The sequence below is a fragment of the Neophocaena asiaeorientalis genome, unplaced genomic scaffold (assembly GCF_003031525.2).
Source record: "Neophocaena asiaeorientalis asiaeorientalis breed wild unplaced genomic scaffold, Neophocaena_asiaeorientalis_V1.1 scaffold98, whole genome shotgun sequence".
Taxonomy (NCBI): domain Eukaryota; kingdom Metazoa; phylum Chordata; class Mammalia; order Artiodactyla; family Phocoenidae; genus Neophocaena; species Neophocaena asiaeorientalis.
In genome coordinates, this window is record NW_020172459.1 from 2,200,372 (window position 1) to 2,225,589 (window position 25,218).

Below are 25,218 nucleotides of genomic sequence, written 5' to 3' on the forward strand. Positions count from 1 at the left end.
GTACAAACTACTAATCAAAAAGTAACAATACTTCGTAGACTTTTTTTTTTTTTAACATTTAGATGCAGGAGTACAAACTGTTATGAAATCTTTAAATAATGCTCTCAGTTTTCAGAGTAAGTTGTTGAATTGCTAGCTCAGAATCTGGGCTCCCTTCCTGAAACCAGATGACACATTTCTTGCCCCTCCCATGCCAAGGGCCCCTCCCATGCCAAGGGCCCCTCCCTCTTTGTGGGCGGGGGCTTCCCTTCTGCAGCTTGGCACTGAGATCTAAACCTATATTGGCAAAGTCCTCTTTCTTCTCACCTTCACGTGGAGGTGTGTTCATTTCTTTAAGCATTGTGCAACAGGACCAGTCCTTGCGGGAGACCAGAAAAAAAAAAGCCAAATGTTCAAAGAAAAGTCCCTCACCCCTCACCATACTCCTCACTAGCACTTCCAATGTGTACTGTGTGCTCGGATAAAATTGAGACGCATAAAATCCATCAATAGAGACAGCATAGTTTTCATTATGGAAACTTGTGCTAAAATAATAATGTGGTCATTTTACAATACTGTGAACTACTGCAAGGTCATCTAACATTTTTGTTCTCATTTTGTGATTGAATTATAATTGTATAACTCGAAATCACAAAGAAGTGTTTTTAAAATACAAAAAGGGCAAATTAGCGTTCTTCCGTAAACCCTCTATAGTAATTTTTAAGGAGGGAAATAATTTAAAATATCCCAGTAGGCTTTTCTTTCTTTTTTTTTTTTTTTTTGGCCATGCTTGGAAGTGGGGTTCCAACTTTTTGGTTTCAAAGAACGCTTAATTAATCTGATGTGAAGAAAAAATAATAATCGCTTTATTTCTCTGGCAGTCTAATCACAGACCACCCCCTTTTCCCCAGCCTTAGGGGAGGGAGCGTTTAATAACCGTCTGTGTAAACTGATGCCCAGGCCGTAAGAGTTCGCAGGAGCTCTGCTCGAACAAGTTAAAACCAAGCAAAGAGCGAAGGGCGGACCTCGAAACAAAAAACTGCTCAAACCAGCCAACGCAGAGGATCGCAATGGCTCTGCTGGCGCGGATCCTCAAAGCCCGTCTGAGCCCGGCGCCCGAGCGGGGCCCTTGGCAGCCTCGGCCCACGGACGCCAGGCTCCCGGCGAGGGCGCGGGAGGGGAACCGGGGAGAGGATCCCGGGAAGGACGCCAGCAAGGGAACCCCAGGAGGCAGCGCCGGGGAGGGGATCCGGGGAGAGGAAACCGGGGAGGGAGCGCAGGGGAGGGGACCCGGGACAGGATCCTGGGGAGGAGCGCCGGGGAGGGGACCCGGGACAGGATCCTGGGGAGGGAGCTCCGGAGAGGGGACCCGGGAGAGGAAACCAGGGAGGGAGCGCCGGGGAGGGGACCCGGGGAAAGGAAACCGGGGAGGGATTCCAGGGAGGGAGCGCCGGGGAGGGGCCCGAGGAGGCACCGGGGAGGGGCGCCGGAGGAGGGGGTCGCGGGCAGGGGCCGCCCTGGAGCCGCTGCGCCCCCCATGCGCCGTACGCTCCGGCGGGCTGGCCTGCGGAGTCGGGGCGCCGAGAGCCGCCGCCCGGCCTCCCGGGACCGTCCCGAGGGAGGCCCGTGAGCAGCGGCTCTCCCGCGGTGGGTGACAAGCCCTGCGGGTCTTTACGCGGCCGAGGACAGGTTGCGTATGTTCCTAGTCCTTTTTGTTTGTGTTTTATAATTGAAAGAAAACACAACAACCTAAAAATAACAGCGAGGGGTTCGGAGGCTCCGAGTTACGTGATCTCTAAGTGATGGGAAGACAAACGAAAGTTCGTGAACCTCGGCGTCAAGCCAGGTCTGGGCAGGGACTTAGGAAGAACCCAACCGGTCCAGCAACCCCGTCGGAGTGTTGGGAGCCCGCTCGTTGTACGGTGGCTCACCTTGACCCTGAGTTTTGCCCTTCCCGTGCCCACCTCAAATCGCGTCTTTCATTGCAAGGTGATCCCCACCTTTCAGCGTCGTCAAATCCATTCGCTCCCATTTCCTATGGTAGCTGCTCGCTGCTTGCCTCCGTCATTTTCTCAGGGCTCCCACCACAGCACCCGCTGTGATTTCTGGGACCTGGGCCTTTTGACCTCGTCCAAGAACACCCTCCTTCCCCACTACTCACTTCTTTTTGTTCAGAGCTTACCCTTCAACCTTCAGAAACTTCTCAGAGGAAGCTTTTTGTAACCACCCACCTGGGTTTTGGTCTGGTCATTCGTTCATACATTCATTCCCTCAACCCTTAACCTACATGATGGTGCAGAGGCCACAGCTACAGCTGGAGAAGCAGAAACTTACTTCATTGATAGAAAAACAAAACCAAAAACAGTGGGGCAAGAGGAACAATCTTAATTTGACTGAAATTCCAGTTGGCCCCTCCTCTCCGTGCCCCACATGGACTCTACACGATTTCTCCCCAAACATGTTTCTGGGGGTCAAAAATGATTTTTTTCTGTTCCACGTGGAATCTGAACATAAGGTATCAAGATGATAGTTTTCAAATACGGTAAAAAAAAAAATTGTTATTTATTTATTGACAAGTTCAATACAGGTTGCTGTAGACTGGAGCATTGGTTGTTTACTAGAGCTGGTTGTTTTGGTAAAACCCTCTCCCCGAGCTCTCCAGGTCACCCCTAAGGCATTTCTAAGGAGGAAGAGAATTATTCTGTCACCTCAAGTCCAGTTTCCTTTCACTCAACTTGTGATCACAGAATGCTGTCTCACAAGGGATTCATCTATAGGGTCCAGGTCTTTCACTTTACATGTGGAAAAGGCCCCAAAGTGTCGGCTGAGTGACCTGCCCACAGTCACATAGCTGGTTAGTGGCAGAGCAGACGCAGTGATCAAGGTCGCCAGGTATGACAGAGCAGGAGGGTCCTGCGTTACGTAGCAGCCCTTTACAAGCACCTGTGGAATCTTGGCCAATCAGTTCTTCTCTCTGGACCACGGTTTCCCCCTCTGTACAGGAGTCTAACCGTCCTCATCCATCTCACGGGTTGTTGTGAGGTCGTGTGATCAGGGCTGTGGAAGGGCTTTGTAAGCTGTAATGATAACCAATGCATAAGAAGAACGAACAGTTCTGGAACTCTTTTCATGTGCCAGGCACAGTTTTAAGTCCTCCATGTGAGGTAATCTCTATTATTTCTCCATTTTGCAGGTGAGGAAACTGAGACACAGTGGAACCTAACTTCCCAAGGTCACCCAGCTAGTAAACTGTGAGCTGAGATTCCAACTCCAGAGTCTGTGCTCCAGCTGGCTACACAAACTGAGTCTGTGGCTGACTGTATCATTCCTTGGCCCTCCACCAAAAAGGGCCGTAAACTACCTGTGTCCTTCATCTCGTTCTTTTTGCCCCTTGGTCAGTGGCTCCCTTGTCTGATTGTGCCCATTCAGTAGCTGGATGTGCCCGAGGAGTGGCCCATCTCCCAGTAGTTCCGGTAACAGTCATCCTATCAGAGACCTGGAGAAATACCCTTTTGAGGTCACCTGTTTGTTAGGCAGAGTGATCCCTTGGCACCTGACACATCCCAGTTGAGTCTGAGTGTCTTCATCTCCAGGCAGCGGGACTTCAACTAGGTCCACAAAGAAGCAAACAGCTTCTACCTGAGAGCAGAAGAGTGGAGAGATGACAGACCCTCTGGCCCGCCATTTCCGTGATTGGGAGTTGGGGTGATAAGAAATGTTGGCAGATGCCAAAGAGGGATGTAGTCATTTTCCCCATGCTTAGCCCTGCCTGTGTCATGCTTTTTTTTTTTTTGACCACACCACACAGCATGCGGGTTATTAGTTCCCTGACCAGGGATCTAACCCACGCCCCCTGCATTGGAAGCATGGATTCTTAACCACTGGACTGCCAGGGAAGTCCCCATGCCTATGTCATGCTGAGCCATGCTGGAGGGTACTTTCTCTCCTTCCTTCTTTAATTATTTAACTGGACTATTTAACCCATTTACATTTATTGTGATTTCTTTTTTTGGTAACAACTTCATTGAGATATAATTCACATATCATACAATTCTCCCACTTAAAGTATACAACCATCACCACAATCAATTATAGAACATTTTCATAACCTTAAAAAGAAACCCCATATTGTATTCTTTAGCAATCACTCCCCAACCCTCTCATTCCCCCAGCCTTAAGCAACCACTAATAATTTACTTTCTGTCTTTATAGATTGGCCTATTCTGGACATTTCATATAAATGGAACCATATAATGTGTGGTCTTTTTTGTCTGGCTTCTTTCACTAAGCATAATGTTTTCAAGTTCACCCATGTTGTAACATGTATTAGTACCTCATTCCTGTTTATGAACAAATAATATTCCAGTGTGTGGATAGACCACATTTTGTTTACTTATTCATCAGTTGATAGACATTTGGATTGTTTCTACCTTTTGGCTGTTATGTTTTCATTTCTTTGGGTATATATCTAGGCGTGAAATTGCTGTGTCAAATAGTAACTCCGTATTTAACCTTTTGAGGAATTGCTAGACTGTTCTAAAGTGGCTGCACTATTTTATATTCCAGCAACAGTGCAAGAGGGTTTTGATTTCTCCACATCCTTGCCAACACTTGTTATTATTACCTGTCCTTTTGATTATAAGCACCCTAGTATGTGGGAAGTGGTATCTCATTGTGGTTTGATTTGCATTTCCCTAACGACTAATGACATTGAGCTTCTTTTCATGAGCTTATTAGACATTTTGATATCTTCTTTGGAGAAATGTCCATTCAAATAATTGCCCAGTTTTTAATTGGGTTATTTGTTGTTTTTTACTGTTGGGTTTTGTAATAGTTTTTTTATATATTCTAGACATAAATCTCTTATCAAATATGTACTTTGCAAATATTTTCTCCATTCTAGGGATTGTCTTTCACTTTCTTTGTAATGTCCTTTGACATTACGCACATTTAAAAATTTTGATGATGTCCAATCATCTGTTTTTTTCTTTTGTTGCTTGTTCTTTTGGTATCATATCTTAAGACGCCATTGCCAAATCCAAGGTCATGAATATTTACCCCTATGTTTTCGTCCAAGAGTTTTGTGGTTTTAGCTCTTGCATTTAGTCTTTGGTCCACTTTGAGGTAGTTTTTGTATGTGGTGTGAGATAAGGGTACAAATTATTTTTTGTCTGTGGCTATCCAATTTTCCCAGCATCTTTTGTTAAAGAGGCTATTCTTTCCCATTTAATTGTCTTGGCACCCTTTTTGAAAATCCATTGACCTTAGATGTATGGGTTTATTTCTGGGGTCTCAATTCTATTCCAATGATTTAGATGTCCATCCTTATGCCAGTAGCACACTGTCTTCATCACTTTTATAGTAACCTTTGAAATAGGGAACTGTGAGTCCTTCAACTTTGTTCTTCTTTTTTAGGATTGTTTTTGCGGTTCTGAATCACTGGAATTCTGATAGGGATTATGTTGAATTTATGGATCAGCTTGAGAAGTATCGCCATCTTAATAATATTAAGTCTTCCATTCCATTGACATGGAATAAATAAATTCCGTTTATGTAGGTCTTTAATTTCTTTCAATGATCTTTTGCAGTTTTCAGAGTGTAAGTTTTACACTTATTTTATTAAATGTGTTCCCAAGTATTTTATTCTTTATGATGCTATTGTAAATGGAGTTGCTTTCTTAATTTTATTTTTGGATTGTTCATTGCTAGTGTGTGGAAATACAATTGAATTTTGTGTATTGATCTTATATCCGGCAAGCTTACTGAACATGTTTTTTAGCAGATATCTTAGAATTTTCTACACACCAGATCACGTCACATGTGAATAGAGACAGCTTTACTTCTCCCTTTCCAATCTGGGTGCCTTTTCTTTCATTTTTCTGCTGGGGGCATTTTTACAGGTTTATTACAGATTTCCTGCAGGGAGCTTTCTTCACAGGGCAGGCTGGGCGGCTGCTGAGTGTCTGAATGAAAGGGGCAGGCAGACCCTGTTTGACTCAGGACAGTCAAGACCCTGCAGTTCATCTACATCCACATTCCTCTCACATTGCTTCACACAGCTAAGGTTTTTTTAAACACACATCTTTAAAGAACTAAGAAAACTTCTATGAATATGATTAATGATGTGAAAATACGTTTACCTCAGGAATACTTAAAGCAACCACTCTTTTTTTGTTTTAATTAATATTTATTGGAGTAGGGTTAGTTTCTGCTGTACAGCGAAGTGAATCAGTTATACATATACATACATCCACTCTTTTTTAGATTCTGTTCCCATGTAGCTCATTACAGAGTACTGAGTAGAGCTCCCTGTGCTAGGCAGTAGGTCCTTATTAGTTATCTAGTGTGTATACGTCAATCCCAATCTCTCAGTTTAATCTCTGCCCCCTCCTTTCCCCCTTGGTAACCGTAAGTAAAGTGGCCGCTCTGATTCAGTTCTGCATAATGCAGAGCTTCCCTCTGCCCCAGTTTTCTGCTCCCCTAACATCCAGGAATGTCCGTGTCAAAGGTATATCATATCTGTGTATTTTTTTCCTTTTTTGATTTCTCCATGGTTTTGCAGCAGAAACACACACGGGAATATGGAAAAATCTTCAAGTCTCACTTTGGTCCTCAGTTTGTAGTATCTGTTGCAGACCGAGACCTGGTGGCTCAGGTGCTCCGGGCAGAGGGGGCCGCGCCCCAGAGAGCCAACATGGGGTCCTGGCAGGAGTACCGAGACTTACGGGGCAGATCCACCGGGCTCATCTCCGCGTGAGTATGTGAGGCCAGGCTGAGACATGAGCAGGAGCGGGGAGCCCAGGGACGCTCCGCCTCCCTGAACGCTGGGCTCCTAAAAACAGCTATTAATAAAGCACAGAACTCCCAGTGGAATAGTATCAAAAGAGCCTCACGTGTGATCTCCCCAAATCTCCTAAAACCCTCTGGGAAGAGATTTGGTGGCAGGGACAAGGTGGGGAACCCACTAGCCGAGTGATGGAGAGGAGCCATTTTTCGAGGAACACTTTGTGGCTTTAGGTGTCCTTTCGGTGACCACTGAGGGGGCTGAAGCTCACAGAGCCCATCTGTGGACAGGGGTGAGGGTGGTGAGCTGTTTTAGGAGACCTCCAGGAGGGGCTACGAACTTCAGCATTGATCGCCATGTGATGACATTCCTACCTTATAACAGACTATGGTTATTATACACCTTTGTGTCTTCCGAGAGTGAATCGGTACAGCCTCAGGTAGGGAGGAGAAAACAGAGCATCTGCAGATCCCCTGGTCCAAATCCCTTTGGTTTAGAAATTCTATTTTTGGCTCTTTTGATATACATGTCCTTACACATGAACTGGGGAGTGATACCATCACTCCCCTCTCTTTGCAGTGTCTGTCCTGTCTTCACCCCATTTGGGCTGGCAGATCTTGTTGACTCTTTATTGCTGGGAAATTTTTGCAGAGATACTCTGAATTCCTTCCTAGAATATCACTATAAGTAAGATTATTTGGAATTCACTTTATTCTAGGGAGGGTGAACAGTGGCTCAAGATGAGAAGTGTATTGAGACAAAGAATTCTGAGACCGAAAGATGTGGCCATTTTTGCAGGAGAAATCAACCAAGTTATTGCTGATTTAATTAAAAGAATCTACTTCCTCAAGAGCCAGGCAGAAGATGGGGAGACTGTGACCAACATCAATGACCTTTTCTTCAAATATTCAATGGAAGGTAGGTGAACTCAGGAGGTGGGGAAGATGGAAGAGTGGACATTTTACCAAAATATGGTTCTTATCACCCATTGAGCATCTCCTGTGTCCCAGACAACGTGCTAAGCCCTATACATACGTACATGTCATTGTCACAGTGCTCTAAATGGAACCAGGTTGACTGACACTGTTTTACAAATGGGGGAACTGAAAATCTAACCCCCATTTTTAGTGGCAGAAACTTAGTTTCAAATTGACGTCTCTCTAACTCAAGAGCCACGCTCCTGATTACTACACATTTTGTTTTAGCATAGTTTTAAAAGCAACAGGAGTCTAGAGGGCATGTACCACAATCATTCTAACTTTCAAAATCCATGTTAGATGGGTAGCACATTCCCATGGTGCAAAAATCAAACCCAAAAAGTACTCATGGAAAAGTCTCCTTCTCTCCTGACCCAGCTAGGTCACCAGCTTCTTCAAGGGATATTCTTTTTACTTATAAAAAAATCGATAGCATACCAAACATTTTTTCTGTACCTGGGTTTTTGGAGAATTCTGTTAGCTTTCCCACTTTTGTTTTTATTTATTTACTTATGGCTGCATTGCGCGTGCCATGTGGAACTTCCCTGACCAGGGATGGAACCCGTGCCCCCTGCAGTGGAAGCACGGAGTCTTAACCACTGGACCACCAGGGAAGTCCAGATTTCCCATTAAAAAAAAAAAAAGTTGCTTCAAATTTAAGTTAACTTTTTAAAGTTCTGGTATTAATGCTCTTTACAAATAGTAACAAAATCAACAGAGAAGTGAGTTGTAAACACACTGAAAAATCCTCCCCATCCCTGGTTCACAGAGACCCTTTCCTCTGCCCCCTTAGCTCGTCCTGGGGCTCCCCGAAGTGTGGCTGGGAGGAGCCACCTTTCAACTCCCCAAAGTTGGGCAACTGGCTGAAAGGTTGGGAGTTTTGCCTTGTGGGTCTTGAACAGACTGTTAAGCTGAGGGCGCACTGAGGCAGAGGGTTTATCAGCATTGAACCCACAGTGCCCTGGGGGTCAGGACCTGGTAGAGAAAACCTCAGGGGTAGGCACCTGGATCACTTCTTTTTTTAATTTTTTTTGGCTGCACCGCGAGGCTTGTGGGATCTTAGTTCCCCGACCAGGGATGGAACCCAGGCCCCCTGCAGTGGAAGCGAGGAGTCCTAACCACTGGACCGCCAGGGAAGTCCCTGGACCACTTTTGAAAGTTACATTTATGGCCAGGTATAGTATATTGATGCTGTGAATGATCTAGAAGGAGAAGAAGAAGGGTTGTAACCTCTCTCCCGCGCAGGAGTGGCCACCATTCTTTACGAGAGTCGTCTGGGCTGCCTGGAGAACAGCGTCCCACAGGCGACGATGGACTACATCGAGGCCCTGGAGCTCATGTTCTGCACGTTCAAGACGTCCATGTACGCCGGTGCCATCCCTAGGTGGCTCCGCCCGCTCATCCCCAAACCCTGGCGGGAATTCTGCAGGTCCTGGGATGAACTCTTCAAATTCAGTAAGAGAAGAGTCAGGGCACCTTTTGTAGAATCAGATGGACCTGACTTTCCTCCTAGTTGTGTATCTAACACTCACACAGGCAGTGGGTATTACTGTAGGGGATTCCCCAATGGAGTTACGTGCTATTTTGACTCAAGAACTTTTATATTGGTTTCTCGAATGAGCAAAAAGCACGTGGGTTGTGACCACAAGTAATGTGACAGATTTCTCACTTAAAAAAAATAATAAATTTATTTATTTAATTTATTTATTATTTTTGGCTGCATTGGGTCTTTCTCTAGTTGTGGCGAATGGGGGCTACTCTTTGTTGCGGTGCACAGGCTTCTCCTTGTGGTGGCTTCTCTTGTTGTGGAGCATAGGCTCTAGGCACGCGGGCTCAATAGTTGTGGCACGTGGGCTCAGTAGTTGTGGCATGCGGGCTCAGTAGTTGTGGCATGCGGGCTCCATAGTTGTGGCTCACAGGCTCTAGAGCGCAGGCTCAGTAGTTGTGGTGCACGGGCTTAGTTGCTCCGCGGCATGTGGGATCTTCCCGGACCAGGGCTCGAACTAGTGTCCCCTGCATTGTCGGGTGGATTCTTAACCACTGTGCCACCAGGGAAGCCCTGAAGAGGCGATTCTTAACCAAAACTTCTTTCAAAAGAAACACTGTTTTCAAACAGGCCAAATTCACGTTGACAACAAGCTGAGGGACATACAGTGCCAAATGGACCGAGGAGAGAGAGCGAGAGGGGGCCTGCTCACGTACCTCTTCCTCAGCCAGGAACTGACACGGGAGGAAATCTATGCCAACATGACTGAGATGCTGCTGGCTGGCGTGGACACGGTGAGCTCTCAGCTTTCCTTTCTTCTCAGCAGAGCACAGTTAAAGCTGGGGGCCTTTCCGAGGAATCTGACAGATGGCAGATACTTTAAGAGGACCATGCTTGTTTGTACTAGCTGAATGTCTGCTTCACTGCTGAGGGTCTCCAGGAGAAAACTCGACCTTTTTTCTTTTCTTTAATATAAATAAAGGTGCACGATGAATTCTGTAAATAACATAACCCAATTCTATTACCACACACACAAAGTAGCAATATGTTTTAAAGTTTAAAATCATTCCTGATTTGCAAACATTTCTCCAATGTTTCATAATATCAGAAATGAAGGGACTTCCCTGGCGGTCCAGTGATTAAGACTTCGCCTTTCAGTGCAGCGGGTGCGGGCTCGATCCCTGGTCGAGGAGCTAAGATCCCCCGTGCCTTGCGGCCAAAAATCCAAAACATAAAACAGAAGCAGGAGTGTAACAAATTCAATAAAGACTTTAAAAATAGCCCACATCAAAAAAATCTTTAAAAACAAAAAAGAAATGAAAAGGGCACAGACATTAAAAACCCTCTTACTTATCATTCAAAATATTCCGGGCTATGGAGAACTTCCCAGTTCATTTGATAAAGTCGGCATAACTTCAAAACCTGCTAAAGACAGCATAAAGAAAGAAAAGTTTACTAAGCAGTTTGACTTATGAATACGTACATATATCAATTTTAAATCCTAGTGAATAGATTCAGTTAGTGTAGCAGATGAATAATACACTATGACCAACGAGGGCTCAATATCAGAATGAAACAAAGCATTGCGCATTGATTTGGAGGGAATTCCATACCCTATTACTAAGTGAGAAATGAAGATGCAGAAAAGCATGTATATCCTGTGTTCCCATTAGTAAAACAGTGGCCCCGTCCCATCTGTCCACGTGCACGTGTGTATCGCTGATCGCTGGACGTGGAGGAAAGTATGGAGCCTGCACCCTGGACGGTTAACATGGGTTCCCGGGCTGGGGCGGGGCTGGTACAGGGGTGTGGAAGCCAAGTTCCTTCCAAAAACTTATGTATAATCTGATACATTTACTCAAGTATAAAAAATGGTATATTTGTGGGTATATGTACAGAAAAAGTTTAAAATTTGCTAAAAGAAAGCGGTGAATAAGAAAAAGAAGGGCCAGGCTTTTGGTAATTGGTGGAAGAAAAGTCAGTTGAGTGAAATAATTAAGATTAAGACAGTAAATTTGGTGATTTACTGTGTCTCCAACGCACATCTGTAAGCACCCTTCTGTTCACACAGAATCCTCTGAGGTAGGTGTTACTGTCTTCTTTTAACAGGTGGGGAAATGAAACAGCTAAGCTTCCCTCAAGGTTTTTCCTTCACAGGAGTGCTTCCCGGACTTGAGGAAAGCACAAATCTCCTTTTTAGAGGTAGACAAAAACACCACGGTTGACATTTTTATTATGAAGTCACTAAAACATGTAAAAGCAAAAAACTTCACATAAAGTCATTATTCTTATGGATCATCTTCAACAATAAAGCAAAAAGTATATAAATTAAATACAAACGAGTCAATGCGGACAATGCAAGCGATGAAAGCTCTGATTAACCGTGTCAATGTGACAGTGTGGGTTTGCTTGAGTGGAGAAGCAATGATGGAATGAACGGCCTTGTATCTAAGCGGATTCAGATGCATGCTACTGTTGCCCCCTGGTGGTAACTAAGAGCATCACCGTGAGACGGAGGGCAGAGAGGACTCGTTCCTACGTGAAGGGAACATCTTGAAACTTCACGCTCATTTTCTAAAATGTTATTTTAAAAAGTCAACTTCATTGCAGCATAATTTATGCACGATGAACTGCATCCATTTAAACGGTACAATTCGGTACAAATTGTTGACTGATACAGAGAAGCACAGATGCAATCATTTTTGAAACCAGCACTGCAGTTAAGATCCTGGAGGTTGCTACCACCTCTGCAAGTTCCTCACCCCCATTTCAGTCCATCCCTCCCATAACCCCTGCCCCCGCCCCCGGCAACCGCCTTCTGACACTGTGTCATAACAGTTTGCAGTTTTCTAGAAATCAGTTTGCATTTTTCTAGAAATTTATATAAATGGAATTATACGGTATGTATTTTGTGTCTGACTTCCTTCACTCAGCAAAATGATTTTGAAATTCATGGATCTTGTTGCCTGTAAAAGTAGTTTATTCTTTTTTATTACTGGACAGTATTCCATTGTATGGCTATACCACATTTGGTTTTTCCATGAATATATGATTTTAATAGAAATTTTCTGTTCTCTTCATAGGAAGCATCTAAATTATTTCCTTCTCATTTATAAGGAAGAACTTGCACGTTGCATTGTATATTACAGGAGAGCTTGCCCTCTAAAAATACATAATATCTATTAGAGGGAAATAACATCAATATGGCCTACTTAAGTTAGATTTTTTTTAGATGAAAGAAAGGGCACTTATACTGTGGAATTTCCTTGTTTACAAGAGAGTAAACTACAGTCACATAGGTAATAGTATTGATTTTAGTGAAAATCTTGGAATCTAGGGTATAAAATAGAATTATTTATTCTCAATAACCAGAAATGTAATTCTTCAGTTTAGGAAGTGGTATAAACAATGATACTGCTGCTTTATGCAAATGCCATTCAATCCTTATATGGTGCTTTGCTTGATAAGTGCATGGGAACAATGATGGACCAGTAATAGTCCTGTGACCACCACCTCCCATCCCCCTCTCCCCCATCTCTTCTAGATTAGGGCGACCAGAGCAGCCCTTGCCCAGCCGTGGGCCTGCAGGATGCAGTTCTTGGGCTGATGGGCAGCCTCAGGTCCTTTCTAGCAAAACTGAGGTGACCCTTGTAGAGAAGGTCGAAGAAAGTTCTAGGCACAACTTCCAGGCTTGACCAGCGTTCCTACGTGCTCTCAAACTCCATGGAAGAAGAGGCAGATTGCTCTTCAATGATTTTTTAAAGTTCCAAAATAATTTTTCCTGTGGCTCTTCATTGAAAGAGCGCTTGAATCCCATCGTTGATGTTACTTTACAAAAATCTCTGTCAGTTTTTTTCCAGGAGGAGTTAAGGGAGATCATCTTTTGTTTCAGTAAGACATAAAATGCTCCGATGGACTTACATGGGCGTGGCTTTGCACCTGTGCTTATTCTCCCATGACTTCACGTCCGATGTTGCCTGCGCCTGAAATCCTTGATTTTACTCACCCACGTGCCTGTGTCTGCCGGTTTCTTTATTAGACATCGTTCACGTTGTCCTGGGCAGTGTATCTCCTCGCGAGGCACCCGGAAGTGCAGCAGACCGTGTACCGGGAGATAGTGAGGAATTTGGGGGAAAGGCATGTTCCCACGGCTGCAGACGTCCCCAAAGTCCCACTGGTCCGAGCTCTGCTTAAGGAAACCTTGAGGTAAAAGGCTCACCAAAATTCATGTCAAAAACCGTGTCCGTTAAGTCTCTTGATTCTTTATCACAATGAATGTGCTTTTGACTTAAAAACTGGGTCCTAAAGCAATACTCCAGCGACCCTCGGTGGCAGAAATGTTTAGGAAGGAGGGACTCATGACCATTTTATTTCCTCTCTGCCCTCGACAGAGCAGCAGAAAGGCTATTCTGTTTTACAGTTAGAAATATTCATTTCTTCATAAAGATCTTTAGAGCCATCCTCGAACTTTGTACTCACAATAGACATTTGTTTCATCAACTGTTTCCCAGTGTGTTCCTCTGGGGATAAAGCAGAACAGGACTGACTGTCAGGAAAATGTTCTGGGCTGAGTGGCCAGTTACTAGACGTGCTTACTGCGCTCCTTGTGTGAATGTCTAGTCAAGGTGGAGACACCAAGTAGTGAGGCTTGTTTACTTCCGGACAGGACTTTACTGACCCTGGGAAACTCCGGAGCGTGAGGGATACGGGTGGTCTTGGGCAGGCTTGGGTGGGAGGTGGGATTAGGTGACTCGTGAAGGTTCTTCCTCCTGTGAGGCTCAGGATCGTGACCACAGCATGCCTCTGTGGAGGAAATGCCGTGACACGGAGCAAAGGTTATTCACAGAGTACACACTAAAATAGTGCTTTTAAACCTGACTCGATAATGATATTTCAAGCTGGCTTGCATCTTCCATCTTCAGCATGCTGTTTAATCTCAAAAAAAAAAAAAAAAAAAAAAAAAAAAAAAAAAAAAAAAAAAAAAAAAACGAAGAGAGAGAGAGAGAAAGAAAGAAAAAAGCCAGCTGTGTGTTAACTGGTATTTGTCAATTAAAATTTATTCAGTTGGGCTTCCCTGGTGGCGCAGTGGTTGAGAGTCCGCCTGCCGATGCAGGGGACGCGGGTTCGTGCCCCAGTCCGGGAGGATCCCACATACCGCAGAGCGGCTGGGCCCGTGAGCCATGGCCGCTGAGCCTGTGTGTCCGGAGCCTGTGCTCCACAACGGGAGGGGCCACGGCAGTGAGAGGCCCGCGTACGGCAAAAAAAAAAAAAAAGTTTATTCAGAGTTTTCGTAGGATCACTTCCCGGAGAATCCAAAAACTGATGTAGCATTTCTCAGAATCTATTTCTTGGAGCCCTGAGTCCTATGAACTATTCCTTGATAAAGGGGTCCCATGCTTGCACAGCTTTCAGAAATTCAGCATTATTCCTCTTGGAACTTGCCCGGTGGTGCAGTGGTTGAGAATCCGTCTGCCAATGCAGGGGACACTGGTTCGATCCCTGGTTGGGGAAAATCCCACATGCCGCGGAGCAACTGATCCCGTGTGCCACAACTACTGAAGCCCGCGCGCCTAAAGCCCGTGCTCCGTAACAAGAGAAGCCACTACAATGAGAAGCCCACGCGCTGCAACAAAGACCCAACACAGCCAACAAATAAATTTATTTAAAAAAAAAAAGAATTATTCCTCTTGGGAGCACAGTAGCATTTTAAAGGTTTTGCTTTGTGTTCTATAAATTTTTTTTGACTGTGAGGCCCCAGAATACTCGCTGGGCAAAGCTAGGGAGCCCATGAAGATCCTTGCAAGATTTCCTGGTTGAAACTGTACCATGTGTTACTTTTTAAAAAATGAAAATGGCAATATATCCAGACTTTTAAATGTTTAGTAACATATTTTGAAAGTCACCGCTCCCTTCCTGTCCCCGTTGGCTCTTTCTAGGCTGTTTCCTGTGCTGCCGGGGAATGGCCGGGTCACCCAGGAAGACCTGGTTGTTGGCGGGTATCTGATTCCCAGAGGCGTGAGTTTGGCGGACGTGGCGGGGCTGGGCTGAGCAGGGGCGGTTGGATTGGAAATTTGCTTCCACGTTTCCGGTGTCCCTGTACCTAAGCAAATATCTGTAGATGTCCTTTTCTTCTGCCTATATTTTTACGATGAAGATGGGGCTTTACGAGCAAGGAGATGTGGATTGTGTGATGCTGCTCTGGCAGAAACAAAGGCAGATATTTCTGTAGCTCGCAGGCCTATTGTCTGTGGCTGCATTGATGTTCATTCCGGGTAGGGTGTGAATTGAAGGGGGACCTGCCATCCCGGGTCTGCATGGCCTCTTGGGCCCTTACATGACTCTTCCTGGCCCGAAGCATCTCTGGAGGGTCAGTCCAGCTGGGGCTATGGCCTCTGCTCTGCTTTCCCTTGATTAAGTTCTTTATTACTTTTCTGGTGAAAACGGTTTGCTCAGACCCAGCTGGCCCTCTGCCACTATGCCACCTCCTACGAGGATGAGAACTTCCCTCGGGCCAAGGAGTTCCGGCCTGAGCGCTGGCTGCGGCCAGGAAACCTGCGCAGGGTTGACAATTTCGGGTCCATCCCCTTCGGCTACGGGGCTCGAAGCTGCATCGGGCGGAGGATTGCAGAACTGGAGATACACCTCCTTGTGATTCAGGTAGGGCCTGCGGGCTGGGCTTCATCCAGGTGACTGGGCTCCGTTGCTGGATCAAGACTTAGGTGAAAACAAGGAAACAAGATTTTGAAAACTTTCAGAGCTTCCTGTTAAATCTCTTATATGTGTTAAAATGCCTCCCCTCCCCCTGCAGTAGCCACCTCTAGCCCCATGGCCACCTGCCTTGTTCCTTTCTTCCTTGGAGTCACATGGGCAGAACTGGGATGTGTGTGTGTGTGTGTGTGTGTGTGTGTGTGTGTGTGTGTAGCAGGGGTGGGTGGTTACAGGAGCCCAAGCACTCCCACAGGGGTTCTGCAGAAAGGCTAGTGGAAGGTGTCCAGCAAGCGGCCCTCAAACATTATGGACCATCCCGTCACCAGGAGCCCCTCGAAATCAGGTTCCTGGGCCCCGGCCACAGAGAGAATCACCTGGTGGGTCTGGGGTGGGGCTCTGGGCGATTCTGATGTCAGTGGTCTAAGGAAGTGCACGTGGTGGGGCACGGGGGATCTCTACTTCTGCTGGTGGCTGTGTCTGCTGTTCAAGCCCCGGTCTCCCAGGCCTCCTTCCTTCAGAGCTTGTCACTGTCACCTTCACCATGGAGGAAGTCACGCTCACCCCCTGCCGCCCCCTCAGCACCTCGTCTTCTGTGAATCAGCCTTTTAAGCAGGGAGGTGGCTCTCAAGCTTGTTTGGGTTTTGAAACATCAGGAAGGCTTGGTTTTGATGAGAGAATACCTTCCATGCAAATCTCTAAATGCTCAAGTGTTTACTTCTGCGCTTGTCCAGTATCTGAGCTCAGGCTGCGGCAGGAACTAAATAATGTCTGAAGGAAATTTCATGAAAGAAAAGCCCGCAGTAGAGAAAATTCTATCCATTAGCCTTTCCTGCAGATTTGGGGAGCCTGCCATGGAAAACCTAGGTCCAAGTTTCGGGAGCTATGACTCCAGGCTTTGGAAGCACGAGGGGATGACCTGGGGACCCATCTCCCCATTTCACCGATGAGGAAGCTGAGGCTCAGGGAGCTGGAGCCACGTGCCACGGTTGCCGCGTGACAGGTGCAGGGCACGAGGCACGTGTCCTGTCTCCTGCCTGCATTTCCCCTCATGTCACCAGGGTGTTTCCTGCAGGCTGGCAGAGCCCAGGGCAGAGCACTCAGGGGTTAGGACATTTACGGACGATGGCATCAGAGAGTGTAAGGGATGGGGAAGCCTGGCTGGCCTGTGGGGGATTGTGGGCATGGGAGGCAGGCTCGGAGGGCTGGAGGAGGTGAGGGGCCACAGCCAGGGAGGTGGGTGTGGAAGGGGGCGAGGAGGACACCAGCTGGGCCCACCTGGCTCTGGTGGGAAAGCTCCGGGGACCTGGTGAGACCAGCAGAAGCAGGCACCGGCCTGTCCCTCGGTTGTCCCACCTCTGTGGACACACGGGTGGCTGCAGTCCTCCCAGGCGAGAGGTGTCCCTTCCAGGGCAGCTGTCCCGGGCAGCGGTGGGCCCCATGGACGCTGGCCAGGCCCAGTCATGCCCAAGGTGAGAGGCATCTCCGTGTGGAGGATGGACTCCAACCCCAGCTCTGCCAGTTTGTGGTTCCGACACTGCTGAGCGTGTTTCCTCATCCACAAAATGGGCCAAATACCTGCCTTTTGGGTGTGTGAGGAATAAAAATAGTCTAAGCAGAGTCTGTGTTGTCTGCACACCTGCTCTCAGTGTCTGCTCATGGGGACTGTGTTTGGGAAGGTCCTGGCTCCATCAGTGCTGCTGTGTGTTCCACAACCATGTCTCCGATGGGCAGAGGCCATTTCCAGGCAGCCTTTCGGGGGGGCTGACTGCTTCCTGGATGCTTCCCGCTTCTGACGGCCTGGACAACCATAGCGGATGCTGAGGGCATGAGGGCACAGGTGGTGGAGTGGGAAAAGGGTCAGAAACTGGGTGTTTGGTGGTGGTGATGGGGGTTTTATTTGTTTGCTACTATAACATACACGGGTACCTGCTACAGTTCTTGCTTCAAGAGCCCTCATTTCTACTTGTGCAAGTATAGAGAGGGAACATCATTGTTTGTAATTGCCAAGAGGAAAAAAAAAGAAACAGAAGGCACAAATAAACAGTACTAGGAATGAGAAAGGAGACATAGCTACAAATGCAGTTGATTTTTTTTTTAAATCAAGAAAATACTGCAAACAGCTTTTTTACCAATACATCTGAAGACTTAGATAAAATGTACAATTTACTAGAAAAGGTGTAAATTACCCAAATGGACTCAAAAGAAAGAGAACAGACCTTGAATACATTGAGTCGGTAGTAAAAATATCTACCACCAAATGTTCCAGACCTAGACAGTTTTATTAGCAAGTTTTATCAAACCTCCAATGAACGGGTGATCACCATCTTACACAAATAGAAAATAGAAAAAGGAAGTCTTGTTTTTATGAGACTTGTATAACCTTGAGAGTCACAACCCGGAATGGATAAAATAAGAAAGAAAAGCTACAGGCCAATCTGATTTATGAACAAAGATGAAAAATACCTTAAATGAAAAATTGGCAAGCCAAATCCAGCAATGTATGGACCAGAAATGCACCGTCACCAAATCAGGTTTGTTCAGGAATGCAAGGATGGCCCACCTCAAGACAGAATTCACCACAATGACAAATTAAGGGAGAAAAACTTTATGACCCTCTCCCAAAATAATTGATAAAATTCAACACCCATTCACGAAGAAACTCTCTTAGCACACCTGTAATGGAAGGGCTTTCCTTAAGCAAATAAAGAGTGTCTATCCCAACAAAACAGCGACTTATGCCTGTGGCCTATGGGAAGGGAAGGTTTGGCTTTAATGCTGCAATATTAATGTGTTTCCTTGAAATCAGGAACAAGACATTCATATTGCATGGAGAGTGGTTAGAGGACACACCCTTGCTCCTTGGGAACTGGAGACTTGAGGTGGAAGGGGGGCCTTGTTTTTTGGCTTTTACATCTCCTGTGTAGTTTTCATTTCTCAATGAGCATGTACTGCCACTCAGAAAGGAAAAGGGCCCTGTGGGATGTTGGCCATGGAGTGAGGAGACCTGTGTGTGATTCTTTCCTCTGCCACGTGGGAATGCGCGAGCAGTCCTGTGAGGTCAGAACAAAGGGTCAGAGATTAGATGTTGAGGTGAAGGCATCTCGATGCCAGAATGTTCTAGAGCTGCCTAAATACAGGTCATTCAGCTTGGCTCTCTAACAATGACAAAGTAATGATTTTAGCGTGTGTCTTCAGTGCAGCCCTGCTCCCTGCCTGACCTCCACCCCCGGAGCCCCAACTCACCCAGAGGACCCATCAGTGGGTCTTGCTGCTTTACCTGGGAGACCAGGCTGGAGAGTCAGGGTGGGCTGGGGCGTTTGCATCCCATGTGACAATATAGGTTCTCCAGCACTGATGCTCTCTTAGGAGGTTGGAGCATGGGAGGGATGAATGGCTGGTCTGCTACCCTGCACTGTCCCCACCGGCCCTTGAGCAAGGCCCTGCCTCCCCTCCAGGAACCAATGTAGTTTTGACAGAGGTCCTTAGAGCAGGTTGCCTTTTGGGAGATTAGTGCTTGAGGCTGACAGATACTTAAGCGTTCTTTAAAACGTCCCAGTTTCACCCTGAGAGGTAGGGCTGCTTCTCCTTTTGAACTGCAGAAGTGAGAAATGGAATCAAAGGTGCAAATGAAGAATATTTAAATTAAAGACAGTAATGGATAAAGTCTGACGGCTGTGCCCCTGCTGTGTCCGTACCACCACTGAAGTGGCTGCAGACTCCAAACCAGCAGGAACCCTGGAATTTCACTTTGTTCCTCTTTCCTCCTTGCTCCTTTGATCCCTTCTTTTTCTAGACCTACAGCGGAAGTAATACAGTTAGAACTCTGAACTAGCTAATAAAGTGTAAGTCATTTGAACCTCTGTTACTGAACAAAGTTCACGTGCCCGACGTGCAGTGAGGCCAAACAAACCAACATGTCTGAGTTTCAAGCAGAGAAAGGTTTATTGCAGGGCCAAGCAAGGGCATGGGTGGCTTATGCCCCCCAAACCCCGAACTCCTTGATGGTTTGTGGGGAGAAGCTTTTACAGGCAAAATTTGGGGTAAGGGCTGCAGGGCTGATTGGTTGGTGGTGAGGTAACTGGGCGGGGCTCCAGGAATCTTGTGCTCATCTTGAAGTTACCATCCTCCACCTGGTGGGGGGACCTTAGTTCTGCAGAAGTGCTCAAAGATACGGTAACGTATATTCCTTGAGGAGGAACCAGAACCCAGCCCCAAGCCTGCACTGTTGTTTCTTGACTGCCCCTCCCTTGTTTCTGCATCCCCTCCCTTCCCTAATTAGTAACTGCTCGAGTCCTCTCTTTGGAACTCAGGGAAGGTCAAGGAAGTCGTATGAAGCCTGTTTCCTCCAAGCAAGAAATGGGGACATGGAAAGGTTTTTGTGCCCAGGAGCCCCACAGGGTCCTGCTCAGTTTAAATTCTGATTGCGTATCTTTGTCCCATGGGCCTTGTTGCTCAGTGGGCATGCTGGGCTCCTGTATAGGACCTGATGCCCTGTTTCCCACATCTCTCGTTCCCTTGGCTCCCTGCAGCTGGGGCTGTCACAGGAGTATGGGCACTCCAGCAGTGCTGTGAATTTTCTGCTTCCCAATTTTGAAGTCCTTCTCTCTCTTTCTTTTCTTAGTTGCTTCAACGTTTTGAGATCAAAATATCTCCATGGACTAAAACTGTTCATGCAAAAACCCATGGGCTTCTGATGCCAGAGGAGCCCATCCACGTGCGTTTTGTTAACAGAAAGTGAGCCTGGCGTTTTCACCCAGCTGCCAGACCGACACACACCAGGTGTTCGTGGGCCACGGATGATGGTGGGGGAGAAAAGGATCCCTTCTGGGGGCTGCCTTGGTTATAAATTGGCCTCCTAGTTTCTGGGAGGCTTTGAAATCTTTATGCAAAGTAATGTGAGAAGATTGCTTTACTTTTGCATACCAGAGTTGCCTTTTCTTTCTTTTTTTTTTTTTTTGGAGAAACAGCTGTTGCGAAGCCAGTGGCACTGAATTCTCATATGGTGTCTTACCCTTGGACTCACTATTCACTTACCCATAGTCTCCTCTGCATTTGGGCCAGGAAATGTTGGCATACATATAGATTCAGTGCTTGAATATACCTTCTCTAATACTGCATCCGGGACTGCCTGTTAGGATACAATTCCAACTTCTTGTTTTTAATTTGAAGAGGAAACATTAAGAGACCTCTGTAGAACAGACCTGTGGTTGCCAGGGGGGAGGAGAGGTGAGGGAGGGAAGGATTGGGAGTTCGGAATTAGCTCTATAGCACAGGGAACTATATTCAATATCCTGTGATAAACCATAATGGAAAAGAATATGAAAAAGAATGTATATATGTATAACTGAATCACTTTGTTACATAGCAGAAATTATCACAACACTGTAAATGAACTACAATAAAATAAATTAGAAAAAAAAAAAAAAGAAATGCCTCTCTAATACCATAATTACGGGAAGAAAACACCCAGGTGACACCAAGCCCCAGATTTAGGTCCTGCAGCAGGGCTCCGAATTAAAAGGACCATATTCTTATTTTTTTCTCCAAACTAATATTTCTTTTTCTAGTCATAGCTCCTAAAGAAGTTGAATATTCGTTTTTTGGTTTGAAAGAAATAATCAATAAGAAATAAAACACCTGGGGAAGTCAAGAATCATCAGATTTTCTAACCGAATCTAAGTACTCAGCAGATGTATAAGAATTGAAAATCTGAGCACGTGAAATTTCATTGCCTACATTGAGAAAAATGAATTAAACAAACACTGTGGAAAACAGTGTAACTTTAGAACATTTTTATTTCAAGGAAAAATAAATATGTAAATGGACATTCTCTAGACAAAATCATATTTTTATCTTCATAGTCTTATTTTAAATATCCAAACTGGAAATGGGATCCAGCTGTTGGTGCTGACATAAGGCTCTGACTGAATGCCTCGGGTGCCTAGGAGCCTTCGAATGTTCTGTTGCTCAGCTCATGCCACCTGTTGGTCGCTAGTAAAAAAACACAATTTTATAACATTCTCTCATGCCTTCATGCTTGAGACCTCTTAGTCTCAATTCCATAAGTCTCTTTACATAATCCTTACCCTCAAATCACTTTCCTACGAATATATACCATAAATCTTTCTTCCCCTCTTTAGTTGGTCATTCTGCAAAGTAATCCTTAAATAAAATAGAAATAGTATCAATTTCACATACCATATTTGTTTGAGTATATAAAGCGTGATGACGGAATAACTTTAGTGCGAGTGCTGTAAAAATATGTAGAGTTAAATATGAAATTATGTCATGAACTGAAAAAATGTTGGATTCCTTTGAGTTAGCAGTATATATATTAAATTTTATAAACTAGATACAATTTTATTCTGTTTGAGACTGAAATTTAAAAATATTGAGACACCAGGAAACTTGAGGTGAACTCTTATTCTACAAGGTGACTCTAGGTTTGTGTGGCCCTGCCCAGGGATGGGCACAGACAGGTGGGTCGCACCTGTGCCCACCTCTTGGTCTCCACAGACAGAGAGAGAGGCAGCCAGACCTTAGGAGCACCCTGGTGTGACCAACAGGACGTGCATGGCACCAACTGTGAAGCATTCTTGCCAAAGAAAGTGAATTCGAATCAGTTAAGTCTCTAGATCCACCAGTTTATGGGAAATACAGGGTACAGAGGGGCATGTTAAAATTCCATGCGGATGCAATCAGCAAAATCCAGCCCATAGCAAAGTCTACAGGACAAATAACTTTTATTTCCCCAACAAATAAGTGACAAGAAAAAAGAAAAAGAAGAAGGGGGAACTGTTATAGATTAAGAGATTTAAAGGATAATTAGGGAAATTTGAACAATGTGTATTTGATGATATTAAGGGATTACTGTTACATATTGTTGTTTACATTAACAAGAGAGACCTTATCTTTTGGAGGTCTTCCTTAAAGATATAAATATGTAATGTTTATGGACGGAATGTTATGATATCTTGGATTTGCTTTAAAATAACCCAGCTTGCTGTGGAGGGTGGGTAATGTGTGTGTGTGTTGGGGGGTGGGGGGCTGGGGGAGGAAAAGATGAACCAAGATTGGCCCGATGTTGATAAGTGTAGAAGCTGGGTGATGGGTACCTGGAGGATTCACGCCTCCATTCTCTGCTTTGTGTCCATGTGAATGTTTCCATAATAAAAAGTGTCTTCAAAAACCAAAGACTTGATTGACTAATAATCTCATAGTTCATTTCTTTTTCAAACTGTTTACAAACCAGCAAAACTGACTGTAAATTAGGTTCTTCAGGGAGCTGTACCTTCTCTTTCAATAGTTGTTAGAAACCATCGATTTAACTACCTAAAGTACAATTGTGCTCAGATTTGAGTGACCTGCCAGACAGGGGTCAGCTAGCCCTCGTAGCTGAGAAGCCAAGGCAGGGCACAATTCCAGAGGTATTAGTAAGGAAAGGGGAGCAGGGCTAGGTGCTGCCACCAGGGAGGGGTGAAGTTGGTAAAAACTGTTAGGTAGCTAGTCAGACATGAGCGGGTGCTGCCCCATCCTGGAGGGGGTCATCTCTCCCGGCCCCCCACTGGTAATCAGAGCACGGCCAGAGATCCTCTCTCTTCCAGTCAAGGACCACCGCTGAGTTTCCAGGCTTATCTGGACTAAGCAGGATAAAATCGCCAACACAGGTTGGTGCAGGGGCACCAAGACCTAAAAAGCGACTCAAAGTAACCCAGGGTCCATTATGCCGTATTTATAATAAATTAGCATTGCGTTTTTTGCCCCGCCCCTTCCCCCATGCTTTTCGCTTGGGTACTTCTCGGTGGTAAGCACCTGCGCAGTAAGAGAAACGTCATATAACCTGAAACTGTCAATCAACTTGTCAGTCAAATGACGTAGGGCGTGGGGAGGGACTGCCACCCGTCTAATAAGCCCAGCCCTGCCCTGACTGCAGGGCTGCTTCTGGAGAGCGTACTTACGCTTTGCTTCATAAAACTTGCTGCCTAAACCTGCTCTCTGTCTCTTGACTGAATTCTTTCCCTTGAGAGGACAAGAACCTAGGAATCGTCGGTCGGCCGGGAATAAAACCACTGTTTGTGGGACAGTAGGGGGTGGTGAGGGCCTGCGGAGTACGCTCCCTGCAGGAAGGTTTTCAAACTCCATTTCTAAAAATGTGCTGGTCAAAACTAAAGGGGTCAGCAACTGGCCAGGCTGAGAGACGGCCAAGGCAAGGGGTACCCCCGGAGGCCCAGGAGCCGTGCCCACGGGGACTGTGGTGGTCACAAGCAACAGGCAGACCCGGGGGGGACGGGAGCTGGGGCCAGTCACCAAACTGAAGGAAGAGCTGATCAGCCAGGAACCAGGAAGCACTGTCCAAGGGCCTTTGGCTGCAGGATCTCTGAGTGACCGGCATCCCAGCTGGAGGGTCCCCTTCCCCAAGGCGTTTGACTGGCTTGCCTTGTGATCCATAGGTGCCTTGACCAAAGGAGGAGGCGGGCGGTGGGAATGCCCAGCTGGCAAAACCAGAGCTGCCAGCAGACCGGCATCCCCAGCTCCTGGCTGGGCAGAATTCTCAGGGTGAGACTGAAAACGACATACCCTCTCTCACGGCCGTCCCTTCGAACCGGTGCTGTGGTCACTTCTAGACTCAGATGAAATCTTGGGCAGTTTTATTACGTTTTAGATCACTCCTAGAAAAGGAAAAAACCTCCAGTTACTTTTAGCCACTGTAACACTCTCAATCACGGATGAAAACATCCAGTCCGGTGTAAATAAACATCCTAGAACTTCGTGTAAAGTTGGGCACTTCCACTCCCCCAGCTCTGGGCAGCTCCGGCTGGGAGCCTGAGGAGGGGATGGGGGGAGGTTGGCTTCTTCTTCCTTTTCTGCGTTGCCCCCACCTCCCACCCCGCAGCCCTCAGGCTATCTGTCTTCTCTGAGTTTGGAGCTGTCAGGAGGAAGGAGGGTGGGAAGCTTGCTCCCGCCTGATGCAGGAGACCTGGCATCAGGCTCTCCGGCCTGGGCGGGTGTCCCTCCACTCCTCTGGGGCTTCCTAAATGAAAACCTGCAGCTGCAGGGCCTCTCCTCCAGGCGGCTTCGTGACTGTCCCCTCAGCCCTGGGTATCCAGCCTGGGTCCCGTGGCCCCTCCTAGCTCTCCTCCTGGCCAGAATCTAACCCCCTGCCTGACTCCCTGTTGTCCCCACCCTAGAGGGTGTCATTTCCTCCCCGTGTGTCCAGTGCTGCGTGGGCTCACTTTCAGGTGGTGGGAGCTGGCCTCGGGTCTCGGGAGCCTGCAGACTCCAGG

At 46.3% G+C, this 25,218-nt stretch overlaps 1 protein-coding gene across 1 annotated transcript; it reads left to right on the forward strand.

Moving 5' to 3' along the window:
• The first annotated feature begins 6,617 nt into the window (after positions 1–6,617).
• Positions 6,618–21,142, forward strand: CYP27C1 (cytochrome P450 family 27 subfamily C member 1). Its single transcript, XM_024738059.1, has 8 exons — positions 6,618–6,732; positions 7,482–7,681; positions 8,986–9,195; positions 9,857–10,020; positions 13,266–13,432; positions 15,163–15,241; positions 15,680–15,883; positions 20,556–21,142. Exons 1-8 carry the CDS (start codon positions 6,674–6,676, stop codon positions 20,670–20,672), a joined length of 1,200 nt encoding a protein of 399 aa, XP_024593827.1. The 5' UTR covers positions 6,618–6,673; the 3' UTR covers positions 20,673–21,142.
• The last annotated feature ends 4,076 nt before the right edge of the window (positions 21,143–25,218 follow it).